This window comes from Poecilia latipinna, unplaced genomic scaffold (assembly GCF_001443285.1).
Source record: "Poecilia latipinna isolate Pla-1442-1.1 unplaced genomic scaffold, P_latipinna-1.0 Scaffold426, whole genome shotgun sequence".
Lineage (NCBI taxonomy): Eukaryota > Metazoa > Chordata > Actinopteri > Cyprinodontiformes > Poeciliidae > Poecilia > Poecilia latipinna.
The window spans coordinates 14,621-32,897 of record NW_015113042.1 but is presented as its reverse complement, the minus strand read 5'-3'; the positions used below and the strand labels follow the sequence as shown (position 1 = coordinate 32,897).

General features: G+C 38.9%; 1 protein-coding gene across 1 annotated transcript; it reads right to left on the bottom strand.

Moving 5' to 3' along the window:
- Nucleotides 1-2,159: 2,159 nt before the first annotated feature.
- cacnb3b (calcium channel, voltage-dependent, beta 3b) lies at nt 2,160-17,884 on the bottom strand. Its single transcript, XM_015038006.1, has 14 exons — nt 17,472-17,884; nt 12,991-13,110; nt 12,737-12,859; nt 12,522-12,643; nt 12,245-12,297; nt 11,122-11,141; nt 10,849-10,929; nt 8,449-8,507; nt 8,161-8,261; nt 7,870-8,021; nt 7,572-7,667; nt 7,190-7,360; nt 7,054-7,101; nt 2,160-5,842 (listed from the first exon to the last, which is right to left on the bottom strand). Exons 1-13 carry the CDS (start codon nt 17,511-17,513, stop codon nt 7,072-7,074), a joined length of 1,170 nt encoding a protein of 389 aa, XP_014893492.1. The 5' UTR covers nt 17,514-17,884; the 3' UTR covers nt 2,160-5,842; nt 7,054-7,071.
- Between the last annotated feature and the right edge of the window lie 393 nt (nt 17,885-18,277).

Here is an 18,277-nt window from a genome sequence, read left to right as displayed (position 1 = left end):
TTTAGTATTTACCTAATTCATTCTAGGTGTTGTTTCTAACTTCCCAGACCAGCTAATCTAGATTTATTCTTATAACGATTCAACAGAGCTTTATTTCAAAAACACCCAACAAATCTATTTCATATATAATATGACCATCACCAAGTGACATACTTTATTAATTTTAACTGTTTTGGCAAAAAAAAAAAAAAACCCTTCCTTTTCATAGTGTAATCTTTCTTTGAATTGAATGCTATCCTGCGAATAATGTCAGGTAAAAATTGTTTGGATAAACGTCATGATAAATTAATGATTGTTCCCTTTGAAAACAATGCATTTTAGGAAACATTAAAGAAATTACCATACGCAGGCAAAACCATGATCTGTCACTTGACCCATTCCAAATTGATTGGTTTAATGACTTAAGTGGCTGGATCGATTACCAACCAGCACAGGGATAATTGGTTTAATTTTCTCTTCACCTCAAGATAGTCGTCTTATTAAAAGCATAAACTTTCCCTCTACAACAGCTCTGTATTTTTATCAATGAAACTCAGTTGATTATTGAATTTAAAATGATCCCACATAGTTTTAATAATGATTAGAAGTAGTTCCTGTGTCTTCTGTTGACCTTAGGTCCTCTCACACCACATGGACTAGAATGGTGACTGTTATCACTGGGGAGCTACTGGGTCAAAAAGGACCGGGTGGTGTGAGCCCCGTCCTTTGACATCATTCAGAAGTTTTCACACACGAGCACCAGAGATGTAGTTTGACACCCTGGTTTTAATTGTGTTGAAACAATGAGACGGACTGAAAGATAAAATCAATTAGCTGCCCTCCCTGATGTCTGACGCTCCCCCAGATGATTTACATACTGATGTCGGTGATCGTTATTGGCGCTTTGTCCCAGTGGGAAGAAGCAATTTGGTTTTGTTTGCAAACAGCCCCCTTCTTCAGATCTCCAGTGCTAAAACCTGTTTCTGTTCCTGTTGTTGATCTTCAGACTGTGGGAAACTGTAGATGATGCAGCAAATCATTGCCATCGGTATCCGCATCTCAGCTCCTTACTCTCTGGTTTTATTTAGACAAGTTCTCTTCTTCACACTACGTTGTAAAGGAAAACTTAAACATTTCTCAGACTTTGCGACATGCTGAAATAACCCTACATCAAATTGTAATTTAATTAATTTTATCAAATAAATATGAAGGATGCTCTATTCATTATTGATATAGCAAACAATTGATTCTTTTATTTTTTTACTGCTTAGAGAGAGTTGGAAAGAGTTGAAAATAATAATTAAACAAATGCAATCACTGAACTCTTTCTGACCCTTGTTTACTTACTGCAGCATAAATGCATGTGGGATCACCAGATCCCCTCTGATGGGGGCAGAGAGACAGGTGGCTGTGAATAATAATCAGGTATAAAGTGACACCTTCCAGAGTGACCTGGCCAGATTGCAAGTCCATCACAGAGACACACAACCCTGCACACGCACGCACGCATGCACACACACACACGCACACACACGCACACCCACACACACACACGATTACTCACAAGGTCAGTTCTGAAATCTCCAATTAACCTAACAAGCTTGTTTTTATAAGCAAGAAAACAGGTGCAGTCAGAAAGCTGAAGCTCCAGAAAGACACAACTCAGATTTGAAATTCAGACCTTGCCGAGAACTTTCTGATCCACCTTATTCATACACCTTAAGACATTTTCAGTGGAAATAAAGGAGAAGTACAAGAACGTTAACATCTACTGATTGCATACAGAATCTCTTCCAGTCATGATGTCTCATCATGATAGACTGAAAAATTTAAAGTTTTGATGTTTTTTGCTTTTTTTTTATTTTAACAAATCTAAATCTGTCTATGTCCCACTCCACCTCAACATCACTCATGAACAAAATACTTAAGAAGGTATTTATTTATGCTAACGTACTTTGAGGCGAAGACTTTAACCCCCAACCCGAGGGAGCCGCCATCTTTTTTCTGTTGAGACTCACGGCTTTAGACTACCATCAACATTTAAAACCATCAGGAAACCCGAACCAGGACACGAGTATGGCTTCTCTTCACTTGGTTTTCCTGCCTTCATAACCGCACAATACACGCCCTCTGCTGGTGGATATGTGAATGTCTTTAAATAAATGCACACCGCGAAAGAATGTCACTGTAATATTTTTATTTACCCCCTCGTTCTCGCGTGGCGTTGACAGATACACACACCAAGCACATTTCATCATCAGATAATGTCGGACTGCTTTAGCCCTGTTGTCGGAAACCAGCAGCGTTGTTGGGATCACAGCTGGAGGTACATACGGCATACATTGAGTGCATTTATTGCATCAAAAAAAGAGAGAGAGAGAGAAAAAAAAAGCATCCATGTAAACAATAATAGTGCAATTATACCCCACCCCAACCGAGGAGATATCTTGATAGTCTCAGCTTGTATCTTATCAATACTAAACTTTATATTGCATCCAGAATTTAGGCCAGTGAAATAAATAATAGTAATAAAAACATTGTGCTTTGGATATGGAAAAAAATAGTTTAGTTACAATAGAATTATTCTGCAATACAACTCAAAAAAAAAACAAACAAAAAAAAAAACAAGGATCTGGTTTATCCAAGGTTTTATCCTAAGAAGGTCCTGTGCTCTTGGTGTTTTATCAGGTGGAAGGTATTAATCTGCAACCTGATGTATCAGAAGTGTCAGTCTCAGTGAAAGACATCTCTGGTCCTGGATAAAAAGTGCATCATATTAAAAACAGAGGATATCACAAACACATGCTTTCTGAGCTGTGCACTGTGAAAAAAACAACAACAAAAAAACAACAACAAAGTACTGAAAACTTTTTGTTGGTCAGAGTTAGCAACGTTTGCATGGAATTTAATACTAATCATTTACAGTATTTACATCTTATCTTTTATAATGCATATGTAAGTGGTTATGTAGGTCATGTTGATTTGCTCATGTGAGGATGATCCTTGCAGCCCTTCCGATGCAACAGGAGTACAATATATGCCATGCACATACAATAGGTTATTTACATGAGTTTAGATGAACATTGTCTCCTAATAATTTCGAAGCAGGTGCACTGAGATGGAAGTTTAAGAACCGTGAGGTGTCAAAAAAACAAAACAAAACAAAAAAAAACAAATGAGGCAAATTTGGAGACAGACTGTACCACTGCATGGCTTGCAATTTCAGACTGAGATTCAGCCAAACATCTTCAGTAATCACCATACTGTTTAAGGTCTGCCTTCTCACAATATTTAGCAGGAGGAACAGAATTTAAGTAGAAACAAACAATATAGTAGACAAAAGTCTTTACTATTAATGCGGCTTAATGTCAGTCTTTAAGTACATCAATTGTGAAAAGGAGATTGCACTGTCTTGGATTTCTTGTTTGTAATGCGGTCCGCACTGCACAGCTGAAACTTTTCTCTTTTCAAGGACAGAAAGTCTTCTATATTAATAGTAATCCGCAGAACTGACACAAAGATCTGAGTTTCAGACCAATTATTTGGCTTTAGTAAACACGATGCTGAACGAATGACTCTGAACTGGTCTGGACATGGATTCTGAAGCATTTTCATTCAGTCAGATGGATCTAGTATTTGAGGAATACGCCTGTGTTGCGAGCCGTTTAGCCTTAAATGTCTGAGCCACAGCGCGACTTTGATGACCCATGAGCCAAAATGCTTAGTAACGCGGCACGGAGGCTGAAACAAGCAGTGAGGACGACAGCAATGATCTTCGTTGCAATTGGTGTGAATAAAAATATGGTCAGCAGCAGAATGACTTTGACGAAGACTGTAGCTGTGTGTTTTCAGCCTTCAACAGTGCAAAGCTGAACTAAAAACACACAAGTTGCGACAGAGTATCAATTGCCGTCAACTAAAGAATGAAGACTTGAACAAAGCTTGGAGCTCAGTAGGAATCGGCTACAGGTTTTTTCTCAAGCGCTCAGATTGGTATCAGGGACAAAAACATCCTGACTGAAAATATCGACTTTCTAATCAACACAGATAAGTGTTTTACTTGCAGATCTTCACCATTCAGTCCTAAATCCTATGAATGTCTTGTCACAATCAGATTTGATTTTATTCCTACTTAGTTAATACAAGATTGCGTGATCCTCATTATGAAAAAAAAGAAAGAAAAGATAATTCCTCTCTGCGCAAACCTTAAAGCTTAATATCGGCAGCAAATGACATTTTCATCAGTAGTGGTTAAATTTACAAGAACTTGATTCTGTGTATCTCTCATTTGGACTTGTGTGAGAATATACTGTCTTAGGTTTAGTTCATGCATAAATATTAGAAATTCACAAACTTAATTAAAAACGTAACAATATAATTCTGTGAATAAAATTGTCTAAAATATTTAATAAATATGAATAAATGTGTTGGTAACATGTTGAGCTTCAACCAGTGGAGTTTCTGAAAATGCAAACCACATTTTAGTCAGAAATGACAGACGCTACTCCTTTGGGTTTTAGCCATATTGCATCCAGAACCACCACTGGCTACAGCTTCCCATGCATCATAAGATCATTTATTTAATAAATAACATACCTATAAGTATTTGGTGGTTGTCATTGTTACACAAACATCTTTACTTTTTTGGAAGGGGCAATGTGACTACGATCAGTGGACACATTTATTTTAAATTTAAAACTAAATGTGACCAATTTCCATCTGGTTTTATTAGTTAAAGGAAAAAGTTACAATCCCAGGGCTGGACTTCAACTGCCTGCGCATTTTACCGTAAGGACCCTTTAATCCACCAACACACCGGACTTAACTTACATTCACCAGCAGTGGCAAAGTCGTAGAAAATGTATGCTATCAGTGTTTGTTATACATTATTTGGATAAAAGCTACATGTAGAGATATGCATTTGGTATACTCAGAGCAAATATATGAGTAACAGATAGTTGTGTAGACTGTTTTAGTACAAGAGCAGACAGAAAGAAGAATCCTGGATAAACCAGGAGTGGAAAGTAAGAGGATAAAGGAAGACAAAATCGCTATTTTTTTCCCCCCCATGTGTCTCCATGCAAATGTGATACTGCAATGACTCTGACAGGAGCAAACGTACTTTTAAGGAAGCATTTTAGTTTAACATTTAAAATGGCAGCTCACTTAAAGCTGCAGACATGGAAGACATACATAATAGATTTTCTGTCACTCCTTGCACCAGCGAGGAAGCAAGGCGAATCAGACATTAAACCCTAAGAGCCCTGCACTGGAAACCTGGGGATGTGCTAACAGCTTTTCTGTGCCAGTGGTATCATGGACTAACATACCTCAGCCTCTTAGATATGTGATGCATCTCCGGTGAGAGATGAATCAGCCTTTGTGTGCTTCAGACAGCTACAGACACTCATGGGCTGGCTCATCTTTCATGGATATTAGGGATTTTTTTTTTCTTTTTTTCACCTTCTGAATTGAAGAAAGTGTGACATGGGAGGATTGGTGGTAAGGAGGTGAACAGTGACTGCACTGTTCCCCCGGTTTCTGTAAACCGGTGCTTTTGCAGCGGCAGAAAGCGGCCCTGAGTTATCAGTTGACGGTGGGAGCAGGGATGTCTGGCCCCTGGGGCAGCAGTGAGGCTGCAGGTGGGTGCATCTTCCTCCCTATGTGGAATATTTCTCCTCCTATCCCAGCTCACCACACTTCCGCTCTTTCACCCTTTGCGTGGACCCTGCTCTTCTCTCTGCTCCACATGTGGAGAAGGTGATGGCAGGCTTTGATGAGAGGAGGAAGGCTGCTGCCCCCTGGTGGTCCCTGTTCTCCATGTCCTGACTGTTCTGACCCCAGCCGACAGCACAGGCTGCACCTGCAGAAAAGAAAAAGAAAACACACACACACACACACACACACACACACACACACACACAAATGTGAGTGTTTAGAAATATTCTTTAACCTTTAGTCTGGCTTTGATGAGAGAACTACTCTCATTTGTCCTCATTTGCTTTCCACAAGTTTTTGTTAAGTAACGTTTTCTCAACTAAAAATGTTACTAAGGAATTTCTGAGGAGGAAATCAAATTACTCGATGAAACATCTTTTTAAGTAGGGTCTTGTGTGCAGCGAATAATGATCTTGATTTAGATAAGAAATCATAGGGATCCAGTTGCAAAGCAGTTTTCTGCCATCTTAGAACCACTCCTGTCTAAAGTGTCAGGATCTTTTTGGGAATTTTTCTGGGTTTATATTTTTGATCATTTGTTGTCTGTGTTTGACTTTAGTTATTCTTTGCTTTAATCAAATCAACATCCATTTCTGTCTTACATTAAGTCACTCTGTTATTAGTTATTTTAGTGAGATAATGTTTATAGTTCTGTCACCCTGGCTCCCCTTGTGTTTACCTCTGTATTTCTGTAAGTTGTTTTGAAACTATTAAAATTTATTTCATTATTTGTCTCCAGGATACTGGCTTGCATTTTGGTCCAGCCTCATCCATAAACACAATGACAGAAAGTTTTATTTCGGTTCATATGAACTGTTACTTTGCATCTGTTACAAATTCGTAGCCTGACAGTTTTTGTGCAGCATCAACCTTTATTCTAAATTTTGGGACATTTATAGTGAAACCCATGAAGACAGATGTCTAACAATCTGGACACAAAATAAGAATTTCTAGCATCTCTTTCTGTTCCACACCTGGACCCATTATAATAATAATAATAATAAAAAAAAACAACTTCCTTCCTCTTGAAACACCGCAGTCTTTCCAGGATCCAATATGTCCCCTGTTTTCTGTGCCGTCAGAGGGAACATGCTCTTTCATGCAACACCTGAAGACATCCTCCACAGTCCTATAGTTCCTTCTGTCTATGTTATAATCACAGCTGCCATCTTGACCAGATAACAGATTTCTGATTGATACTCCACAGAACCCTATTTAAAACAACTTTTTTTTTTTTTCGGGTGAATGAAGTTTTAAAATATAAGTAAATGTCAAATGGTTTAACTCATTAAAGAAAAAAAAACAAACAAACAAAAAAAAACATTCAAACAAACAAAAACATTACTTTCTGCTCACCTGCATCCGAGGCTGGGATCATTCTATCAACTCTTGAGTCTCTGAAAACTGTTTCGGACAAAAAAGCAGAGAAGATGAAGCTAATTAATGGAACTTCAATATAAGGTTAACATTTTAGTCTGCTCTATGTTTGTACCTGCTGGCTGGAGTTGGCTGAAGGTGGGGTGACCATATTTTGATCCTGTAAGGGATTAACTGTGGCAGAACAAGGGAGATGTGTAGCTCGCCAGTAAATTTCCAGGTACTCTGCGAGGTGGTCGCAGGCTTCTTCCAGCTGATTCTCATCCAGGATTACGTCAAACATCTCCTGAAGGACCAAAAGCACAAAAAAATACTTTATAAAAACTCTCTTTAGTCTTTGTTTCTGTGTCTTTTCTCACATCAGACATTGGAACTAGTGATGGAAACTAGTCTGTTGGATTGCTCATGTTCATTTAGCTGTTTGCTTATTAATGTGTGCTGTACCTTTTTAAATAAAACAGATGGACTTAGATTGAAATGAAAACAGAGGGACATACAGGAGGACACTGAGCCAGCTTGTCTCCGGCCATCATCTGGACATTGAGGTGCTTGCTTTGGGACTTCCCTCGAGACTTTATCAGCCTCTGGAGAACCTGTAGGATGAATCAAAGGCGATTGTTTTTTTTTGTTTTTTTTTAAAGAAACATTGGTCTCACTAAATCAATTCAAATCAAAGCAGCTGACTGTTTGCTTCCACATTAAATCAGCCTGGTTCACAGTTATGCTTTTTGAAAAAAGACAGTAAACCTGTTTTGATTGATCCTTTTTCAAAACACATTGCAGGCTTTACTGTACTTTGGGTGATGAAACTTTAACATAGACGATGATGGGAGCCAGAGATGTTTTGAGGAGCTGGGCTGGATGGTTGATGGTATCTGCATCCAGGACGACCAGCTGAAGAGACTTTGCCAACTCAAAGATCCTCTCTATCTCACTCTGGACTTCAGCTGAGAGCAAACCAGAAAAAAACAAAACAAAAAAAAAAAAAACATTTAACTCAAGAGTCAGTGGAGGTATCTATTCTTAGCTCTTATTGATCTTCATTCACCACCAAAAAGATTGAAGGCAGCTTTTCTCATTATTTACCCAGACTAGAGCGAGTGTTGGATCTTTCCATTATGGCCTTCTTGTTCAGCACTGAGCGCTTTGCCAGGGACAGATCAGCAGTCACCCGTGTAATGGTGATCCTGAGGAAGGAGCATCTTATCACATCTTATCCACTCCTGTTCCATTTCAAAGGAGTGAAACTGTACTCTCAGGGAGCTAAAAATAATTCCTCATCATGCTGTATCCTAGCCACCATGAAACGTGATAGGCAGAACGCCACAACGAACCCAGACACTGTGTTTGTGCAGCAGAGACAGCCGTGCTCACCTGTCGACAAATCTGTGCTTTAGGAAGTCAAACAAAGCTTTCTGCATCATGTCAGTCACCTGAGAGAAACAAAGTGCAAAGGAGTCAGAAGACAATTGCTCTAATAACACAACGAAGACACAATGTGTCATATCTTCGTCTGGTTTGTAAGGCTTTGTTCTCTTTCTCATTGCAACCACGTTCCAGATCATTAGACGCTGGTACAAATATTGTTTTCACTGGACTGTAAATATATTCCTTGATTTTGTCTTTTAATTTTAGGCTAGTAGGCCTTCTCAAGTAAAAACAATAATTGTCAATAAATGCGATTATTTTCTGAAGCTGTGAGAAATGGACCACTTGAGGCTCTGGGGCTGTTCTCAGTGGCATTTAGAGGAAAAAGAAAAAGACATTTAACCCAAAAAACAAGGACATCTACCCAACTAAAATGTGTTTTAGTTGAAAAAAAAAAGTTGATGTAGTTAGTTACCATGGTAAGCTCATGTTATATAACTAAATAATGTTACTACAATACATGTTTGAATAACTTAATGAGATACAAATAACCATAAGCGCAAATGAACAGATTTTATTACTTATTAGAAAGCTTTGGATGTTAGGTGGCCACATTCACTTCAGCAATGAGTTTCACCATCATTACCTTGAAGCTCCACGAGCTTTAGAATCGATTTGTTACGGACAATTAATGAACATTTCAACTAAAGGAGGGACAATCCTAAAGCTGTAGTTCTAAAACAAAACAAAAAAATGTTTCAACATGACTTCATTCTGGATTTTTCTAAGGCGGCATCATCACGGTCTAATTTCCAGCAGTTGCAGAAAATATCGATGGCTTTTAGATAGGATTGTTCTTCCATTCTGATGCAGAGAAATGGAGTGACCACAAGAGGGGGTTCAGAGAGGAGAGAAAGGAGTTAATGTGGAAGAGCATCAAGGAGTGGCAGCATGCAATATGTACAAGTGAGACAAAGCGGAGAGAATGAGAACAAGAGGGAGAGGGAGGCAAGCTGGTGTTCACCACCGGAGCATCCCCGAAGCACATCGCACCACTGCAATGCATAAATATTTCACACACATGCACACAAACACAGACGGCTTGGCATGCAGTGTGCGAGATCACAGCGGAGAGATCAGGGCAGAGAGAAAAACACAGAGGCTCAGAAACACACCACTCGCCTTGCATTTCAACATACTCAAACGCAGACTCATTCCATGCTGAAGGGTTCAGAGGAGAGACGGCAACGTGTTTTCGTAGGTTTCATACACGGTGCGACTGTCTGTGAAGTAATTTTCCAATGCGAACTGAGTTAGGATTTATGAGGAGACATATTGGTTTGGCTGATCCGAGAGGCAGCAGTCTTTGAAGAATGTGACTGCAATGTTTAGTATCGCTGTGCATTGGATAATTCTGGAAAAACAACCAAAAAAATAAAAAAAATAAAATAAAATCCCACTGGATCTGAAAATCCACTCCATTTTTGACTGAAGCAACATTCCAACAGACTGAGCTCAAACACAATTGACTGTGTCTGGTACATTTCTAGGGTTACAGTTATTTTGGTGTTCTGCAGATTATTTATGAACCGTTGCACACATTTACATGGAAGTGTATTTATTTTTTGGTACCCCAAACAATGCCTCTTCTTTAAATTTAACATGACAAATTATAAATCTCTTCTAGGTTGATCACAGTGGCTAGAGGACTTTTAAGTAGTAATCCGCAATTTCCTATTTCCTATGGGGAAAAAACATATTACAGAGGCCAATTTCAGTAAACTACTCTACAAAATAGGAAAGACAACAGAACATGCTACTCAAACTGTGCAGATTGTCTGTGTCATTCTTTAGGTCGATAATGGGTGCAAGAAAGGAGTCACTCTCAAACGGCCTGTAAGTTAGCTGAGGCATTTGTTCCTTTATGGCAAGTGGCAACAAGTGGTTTCATAGTTGACAACTTCAAGAACTCCAAAACCTGAGCTCTAAGAGAGGGAGTCCTTAACCTCACTTATATCTACAGTCAGAGCAACTATTTCCAAAAAATTGTTTCTCGGTCTGTGACGGCAAAGCCTTACAGGTTGATCCTATAAGTGTTTAAAGCAATGCTACAGGGCTGTTTCTCTAATTTAATAAGTATGCTTCACCTCCTATCTAAATGGAACATTTATGAGATGCAAAGTTTACAAATGCCTGCATATTTTTGTTTTGCTCACTGTTTGTTTTAATCTGAATAAAGTATTTTGTAATGAATGGGATAACGTGAACTGTAAAGTCAGTGATGTGAAAATGTCCCAACTGGGAGTCATTGACGTTGTAGTTTTGAAGTCTCAAGGTGTCTGTCCTATTTCTTTCTTACAGCTTTTGCACAGTGAAAGCAGATAACTCGGTGGGTAATCAACTCACTTCATAGCCTTTCAGTGAAGGGCCCACCAGCACCACGGGCCTCATGGAGGGAACCACGTCATAGGGAGGAACATGTTCCGTCTGCAGAGGTCACAAACGCAGGCAGGGGGTGGAGGACGGGAGAGCACAGAAACACTGAAGTGAATGGAAACACACTCCAGGAGATCATTTGTTAAAAACTGGATGGCTGTGCACTCAGTAGCAGAGTATGAACTGCAAAGTAAAAGAAAATAAAAAATACAAAGAGACAAGGAAGGAAAAGGACAAACATACCTGTTTCTGCTTCTGTTTGGCTTTTAGGGCAAATACAATTAACATTAAACATGATTTATGAGGAAAATAGCAGAGGATACAAAGCTGTAAGTAAATAAAATACCCAGAGAGTCCAGAGTTGAGTCAAAGGGTTCTTACACATTTTTCAACATGCAAACTCTCAACTGGATGGATGGATGGATGGATGGATGGATGGATGGATGGATGGATGGATGGATGGATGGATTTTACAGTCAGGTAAAAATATTAGGGTCCATGTGCATTTCTAACAACTCTGGACGTACAATAAGTAACATAAATTATAAAACAATATCATAAAACACCAAGTAATGAAACCAAGCAAAAACAGCAAAAAAGACATTTTAAAACTTTCTCTAAAATGTAAGAAAAATTTCGACCCAACAGTTGTTCCCTGCTAACTTGGCTAAATTCATGTAGGGTCACATATGAGAACAACAGAGGATGGGAACATTGCTACTCAGCATTGTAAGGAGTTTGTCCTGTTTAGACCTCAGACATGTACTTTAAAAGTCCAACTTAGACAGAATACTGGATTATCATACGGGTCTAGTAAAGGATTCAAAGAGGTTTCAAATGAACATAGACTTGCTGTGATTGTATCGGATAATAGTTTATAAGCTCTGAACATGTTGTCAAAATGGCTGCCAACATGGTCATCCAAGCAAGTTTATCCTAAAAGCAGATGACAAGGATGCTAAAAGAAATCTCCAAAAACTCCAACATGTCATCATGGGACCAGCAGGCTCTTGCAGAGATGGTCCATTTACAGATCTATAACGTAAATATTGAGTTCTGTAGTTTTCTGTGAAGTTGCCGGGTGTGATTAAGCTGATCATTCGTCACAATTGGAAAATGGTTCTTAACCAAAAAAAGTGACTTTCTGCTCTTTTGTGTGAAATCTTTGGTTCACACAAGCAAAGACTTTATCAAGTCCAGAGGACCCAAGAGTCATTCTCATGAATGTCATTCCAAATGTTATTTCCTTTCTTTGGCGTTATTTTAAAATGAGCCTTTTCACTACTGCATATATAAATCTGACCTATCAGGATCACCAGGTTCCAGCAGACGAGAAATGTAACGCAGCTCTTCCTGTCCCCCTTACCTGCAGATGGAGGGGTGGACCTCCAGCCTCCCGATGATGCGTTCCCTCCTTTCCTGCAGAGCGACATAATGCAAAACTTTATTATGCGTGATGAATCCCCCCAGGAGGCAATTTGGAGAGCTCCAAAAAAAAAGCTCAACACATGAGCAAAAGCTATTTATAGCTTTGAAAAGTTTTCAGTGTTTACTGCAGAGCGAGCTGGTAAAAATCAGGGCAGAGAAACTCAGAAATACAGAGTGGCAGCAAACAAATCCACGAGGGCCGTGTGTGTTTTGACCTGGCAGCTGCTTTTTGTTCTTGTTTTATCCTCATGGCCTCCAGTTTCACTGGGCTCGGGATAAATGTAATGTCTGCCCCTTCTTTCACTAGCCGGCCAATCCACCAGTCATTGTTATATTTCTGCAGGGAAGGAAATTGCACAATGGCTTACCATTGTATCTAAAGATTAATTTACCATGGATTGTTGTCATGTTGAGTTTTAATGTTTCCTACCTCTTTTATGTGCAGAAAGTCTTTGGTTTCAAAGTTGATAGCAGCACCTTGGACCGGGCAATCTTCATCAAGGGCCCCACAGTAACTCACATTAGTTTTCACTGCAAATGCCACCGGCTTGGACTGTTGAGGACAAGTATATAAAGCAGTTTACAGCAGTCCTTTGGGCTCCATAGACGTAAAAGACTTAACACCATAGTAGAGATCTCGTACTACTGATTTTTAAGGGATTAACATAAATTTGAGCCTCTTACCTTGGCTCTTTCCAGCTGCAGCTGAGCCTGGCGCTCGGCTTCACGCCGAGACGCCTCCTGGTCTTCCTCCAGGGACAGGTCGGAATCAGAGGGTCGACTAGCGTAGGAATCAGCTGAACCCTGGAAAGGGAGAAGAAAAAATAAAAAAAAAAAAAAAAAAAAAAAAAAGTAAAACTCTCAGAGGTGACCTGAAGGAAGAGATGAACCCGTTTCAATGCAACATCCGGCAGGAATTGCTTATAATTTTATTAGAGTATAAGGAAAATAACAAATGTACCACTTCACACAGATAATCCGTGTCCTCCATGCCTGTCCCATCGTATACCTGTCCCTGCACCTGCTTGTCCTTTCTTGTAGCTTTCCAAAGCAGCCCTTCCCGTGGGAACATGGTGTTCATGAGTACCGCAACACTAACAACAGGCACAACCTTCCCTGTTTATCCACTTCAGCATGTGTTGGAAGAAATCCAGTCTGCGCCCAAAAAGGTTGAGGTTAAAAAAAAAAAAAAAAAAAAAAAACACTATTTGGCATTTTATAGTTTTACTGGTTTCAGTACAGAAATTCTTTGTGAGCCAATAAATAACCTTTGCAAGAAAGAATAAAGGACAATAGAAAGTGCTGGAGAGATCCTGAGATCTGTCCTTTTATATTGATTAAAAATTAAAACACAAACCTCACCTTACTCATCCTCTCACACCAACATCATATTTAGAAGTGAGCAACCTCATAAAAAAGCCAAATAAAGTATCTTAAAAGGTTTATTTGACCCTTTTTGTCACGTCTAGCTCACTTTGCGCCTCTTCCCTCCTCCTGTTCAGCTGCAGCTCTTTGATATCGGCCAAGTTCCCCCAAAACAGGTTGAGCAAAAATCTAAAGCAAAGGATTTTGGAATTATTTATATATGAGAGCCACAGAGTCCATTAGAAGAGAGAAAAAAGGGACTCTATTCAAGATAAAAATGTTCTGCCTTGTTATTTTTGGCATGGTTCAAATCCCAAAGATCTGAAGGAAATCACCTCATCGTGCATCATTTTTTACCCTGCATAAAAATGATGCACGAGTAAATCTCCTAAAATGCTTCGCCTTGACCGCTCTGTTTGTAACCATTAAAAGGATTTCCAACTTAGTTCTCCTCGATGGTTTGACCAGCTTCATCAGAAATGATTGATTTAGTTAAAACCAACAACTTTCCTGGGCATATTCTTCAAACGCTTATTTGAGGACATACCAAGGTTTTGAATAGGCCGTTGCAGTAGTCTGCCTGGTCCATCCCAAAGCTGCTTTAGACGTGTGTTTGAAATCACTGTTCAAGTGAAACAATCACGTTGAAGAATTTGTATGTAGCACTCATTTGTTACTCCGCAAATATTGAATAACTTACAGCAAGCAGAGAAACAGCCCCACAGCATGATTCTGCTGCCACCATGCTTGACAGTTGGCACTGTTTTCTTAGTTTTAAAAGTATTTGTTTTCTTTAAAAGATATTTGTTGCCATCATGGTCAAATAGTTCAATCTTTATCTCAGCTGAAAATTTCAGATCAGCTTTAGGGATTTAATTTTGAAACAAGGACTTCTTTGTTGGTTGGCAACCTCTGCATCCACAAACAAGAGGAATTTGTGTCACATTAGACATGGTTGCACATCTGGAAAACCTTTTGTCTGAACTGATCGCGTCGACTCTGTAATTGGTTAGAGCTTCCTCAAGTTGTGGAAATGTACAAATATAGTATTCAGATCTTTAATGAGATTGTTGGATTTCCCGTTTTCCTGAGGATTGCAGATGAGGGTTGATGAGTGTGCTCCAACAAATCCCCCCCCCTGCGCTCACTCTAAACAGTCAGGTCCTTATTGAAAAGTTAAAAGTCCAAAGGATTCACAAAAACTGAGCAGAAAGTGTGAGCCTGAATGTTGAATTTTGACCTTGTGAATTAAATAAAAAATACAAAATGTTAAGAATAAACCTCCGATTATTTAATGAATAGCAAAATTAACTTAAGTATAAAGGGTCATTGCTGATAAATGATGTGTGTGTTTGTGTGTGTAGTGTATGTGTTTCACAGACAAACATGTTCAGGTGAAAATAACTACTTGGTACGTTGAAAGGAGAGAATTTGGCACACTAACCCACTTTACTCTAAACTTTTAACCATAAAATTTGTCTTTCTCTGGTGTTTTAGCTCAGGTAATCAGGTGAGTTTTGCCTCAAAATCTAATTTCTATTTTCTTTGGCTTTGATATTCATGAGTATTTATTCATTTAGGACTGCTGTATCCAAGGTTCCTGAAAACGTAGGTAAAAATGTGTTAAAAGTTTTTTAAATAACTTCATTTTTGACTGTAGTAGCATACTTCTAAAACAATACAGCATTAAATTTTGAGCATATGATAAAAAAAATATTTCAGAATTTCATTGGTTCCAAAAACATGCAGCTTTTTACAGTTTTGTGTTGATTATGCGTGAAAACTTAAGGGTATACATGTGCAAACAACACACAATGAGTCTGGTTATGCTAATATTCCTGGTGCATTCAGGTGCATAGAGTATGGGAAGCTATGTGTATCAAAAATTGTGTGTGTGTTGTTTGGCTGACAAATACCCATCGAGTATTCACATGTAAACAAAGCAAAAGCAACTCATCAACATTGTCTTATTTATGTGCAAACAACCCATCAACAATGCATCCAAGTTTCTAGTGGTCTGGTTTAATCGCTTTTGGTCTTCCATACAAAGCGAAATTCAAATGCATGGATACATAATACAGTCAGTTTCTGCAGCAAATAGGGTTTAAAATGATGTGTAAGAGCAACATCACACATCACATTAGGTATTCAAAGCTTCAGCATATAGTCCACACAGGTAGAAATGAACAATTGTCAGACTATTAAATCTTTTATACAAAATTTAACATATGCCAAGATGCTACATATGTTCAAGGGTTTTAGGACTATTTTAATCTTTCAGTCCACAGATATGTTACTTCCTGAGCTGTTAGAGGTTTTGATCCCAGGTGTAAGCACATATATATCAAATAGAGAATCTCATTCCTTTTATGAGATGTACTTTATTTTCTTTTGTGAGGATGGTAGGGTTGTAATTATTTTTCTGTCTGTTTTTGCTCCCCCATTTTAGGACATAAACTGTTGTCTCATGACATGATCACAGAAATTAAGACATCAGTCTATTCTCTTTTAAAACAACAAATGCCTACTGTACTCAATAATACTGTTAATGAGAAAGCCCTCACATGCTGGAAGTCCCACCAGAGACTGAAACACGAGATGATGACACTGCAGCAGTTATAGATCTCCACCAGCAGAGGGCAGCACATTCACATCACTAACAAGTAAGACAGACAGCAATGCATGTTGGTTTTCACGACACTGGCTGAGTTTGCTTAATCTAACGGGTTTTATTAAGACTTTGTAATGCAACAAGTATGGAGGAGAATATATGTAATGGCACTTTGTTGTTGTTGAGTATCTATCCTAATTTTATGAAACACATGCAAAGCCACAAGTATAGGCTTAGCTGAAACACTGACAGAAACTGGAGCTTTAACAGAGTAAATAAAAAAAAAAAGATACAGATAGTAAATTAAAACATGAGCTGAAAAATTACAATACAGAAATTAGCAAAGCAGTACACATAGTACGGTCTTGAATAACCCCAGTAATTTTAAAATAATTATTATGGCAATGCATTAAAATAGAACTCACAAAAAACATAGGAAAATAAGGTTAAGGATTCACAAAATTACTAAAACATAACATAAACATTATAAAACGTAGCTTTATGCCCCTTGTGACATCCAATGAGTGTTCAAAAACAAAACAGTATAAATAAAAAGATAACTGAAAATATTATATTATAATAAATAAATAAATAAATAAATAAATAAATAAATAAATAAATAAAGACAGACAGACAGACAGACAGACAGACAAAGACACATATTTATCCCAAGGAGGTTGTAAATGTTCCAGAATATCAGCAAGCTGTACAACAGTGGTACGTGCAATTTTATGCCTGTAATCTCTGAGTCCAGATGTACTGACCCTCAGTGGGACAGGAGCCACACGGCTCTCTGTCGACTCAAAACACATTCCTAGCTGAGAGATGGACTTTTAAAACAAACTATTGATCCAAATTGATGATGTTCAACAGATGGGCCGCTCAGTGAGTCGCAATCCCAGTGAAATGCTACAGTTTGAGCTGAACACAGTAAGCGTGATAAAACCTGTCGCATGTGTTCAGTGCAGCATGTCAACATTGGGTGAAGAACAGGGGGGGAGGTGAAGGAGAGACACAAGGGGGGAGATGCAGGCAAAGTGACTGAACCCGTGCACACTTCTGCCGAAACTGCGGTGAAGTCCCCTGAATGTCTCTGAGCAGCCATTTAGAAGACTCGTGGACGAAAAAGCTGAGTTTGCATGCAGGGAGATTTTCCTCTACAGAAACGGAGGCAGCGTTAGGAGCGTACCTTGTTGATCAGTCCTGTAGCACTCGAGTCGGAGGCAGACATGATTCTGCTGCCAGTGCTCTCCTCTCCCCATGGCACAGAAAAACAGCGGAAACCTCCTCCCCTCCGGCCGTGGTTACAGTGAGGGGAGCACAGCGAGGGAGGGAGGCAGAGGCAGGGAGGCGCGCTCAGGGTAAGTGCTTCACAGCCATTGCTGCGCTGCCTCAATACTCATTTCCCATAGAAAATTGATGCTCCGACTGCAGCACTGTTTTGTGTACACCCGTGGAAATCTCTACATCCTAGGTATGTCAGAAAAAGGAAAGTCTCCTCATGTTTCTATTGCACAAGTTGCTCCATCATAACTTAGGTTTCACAAAAGCACCACAATAACCCTTAAGGTTCATATGGAGTTGAATAATTTCTACACCAGAAGGTCAAGAGATGCTAAGTACATGCATGAAGAAAAGGCAGGCTTGTATCTGCACTGTACCATTAAAATACAAGGTATTTCAAAATATTTTGTGTGGGTGGAAAATACCTCAAAAATAGAAAATACAACAAAAGTAAAGAAGAAGAGTAAAGTTCAACATAAGAAATAATGTTTTCCATCCTGATTTAATGGAACCAACTGTTTCTGCATACCTCGGGTTTTCGAGGAGTTTGTTCCAGACGAGCATTTAGGAACTAAATGCTTCGTCTCCTTGTTTAGTTTTAGTTTTGAGAACACTGAGTGAGATCATATTTAAAGACCTGAGGGATCTACAAGGTTCGCACCTGACAAGCAGCTCTGAAAGGTTTTTAGGCTTGAGGACATTCACTGCTTT

Excerpts from the sequence above, each read along its gene's own strand:
- cacnb3b (XM_015038006.1), bottom strand. The coding sequence starts at position 17,513 with ATGTCTGCCTCCGACTCGAGTGCTACAGGACTGATCAACAAG. Across the intron at positions 13,111-17,471 it reads CTACAGGACTGATCAACAAG|GGTTCAGCTGATTCCTACGC; the intron begins GTACGCTCCTAA and ends CTCCCTTTCCAG. Across the intron at positions 11,142-12,244 it reads GTCCACCCCTCCATCTGCAG|CCAAACAGAAGCAGAAACAG; the intron begins GTAAGGGGGACA and ends TTGCCCTAAAAG.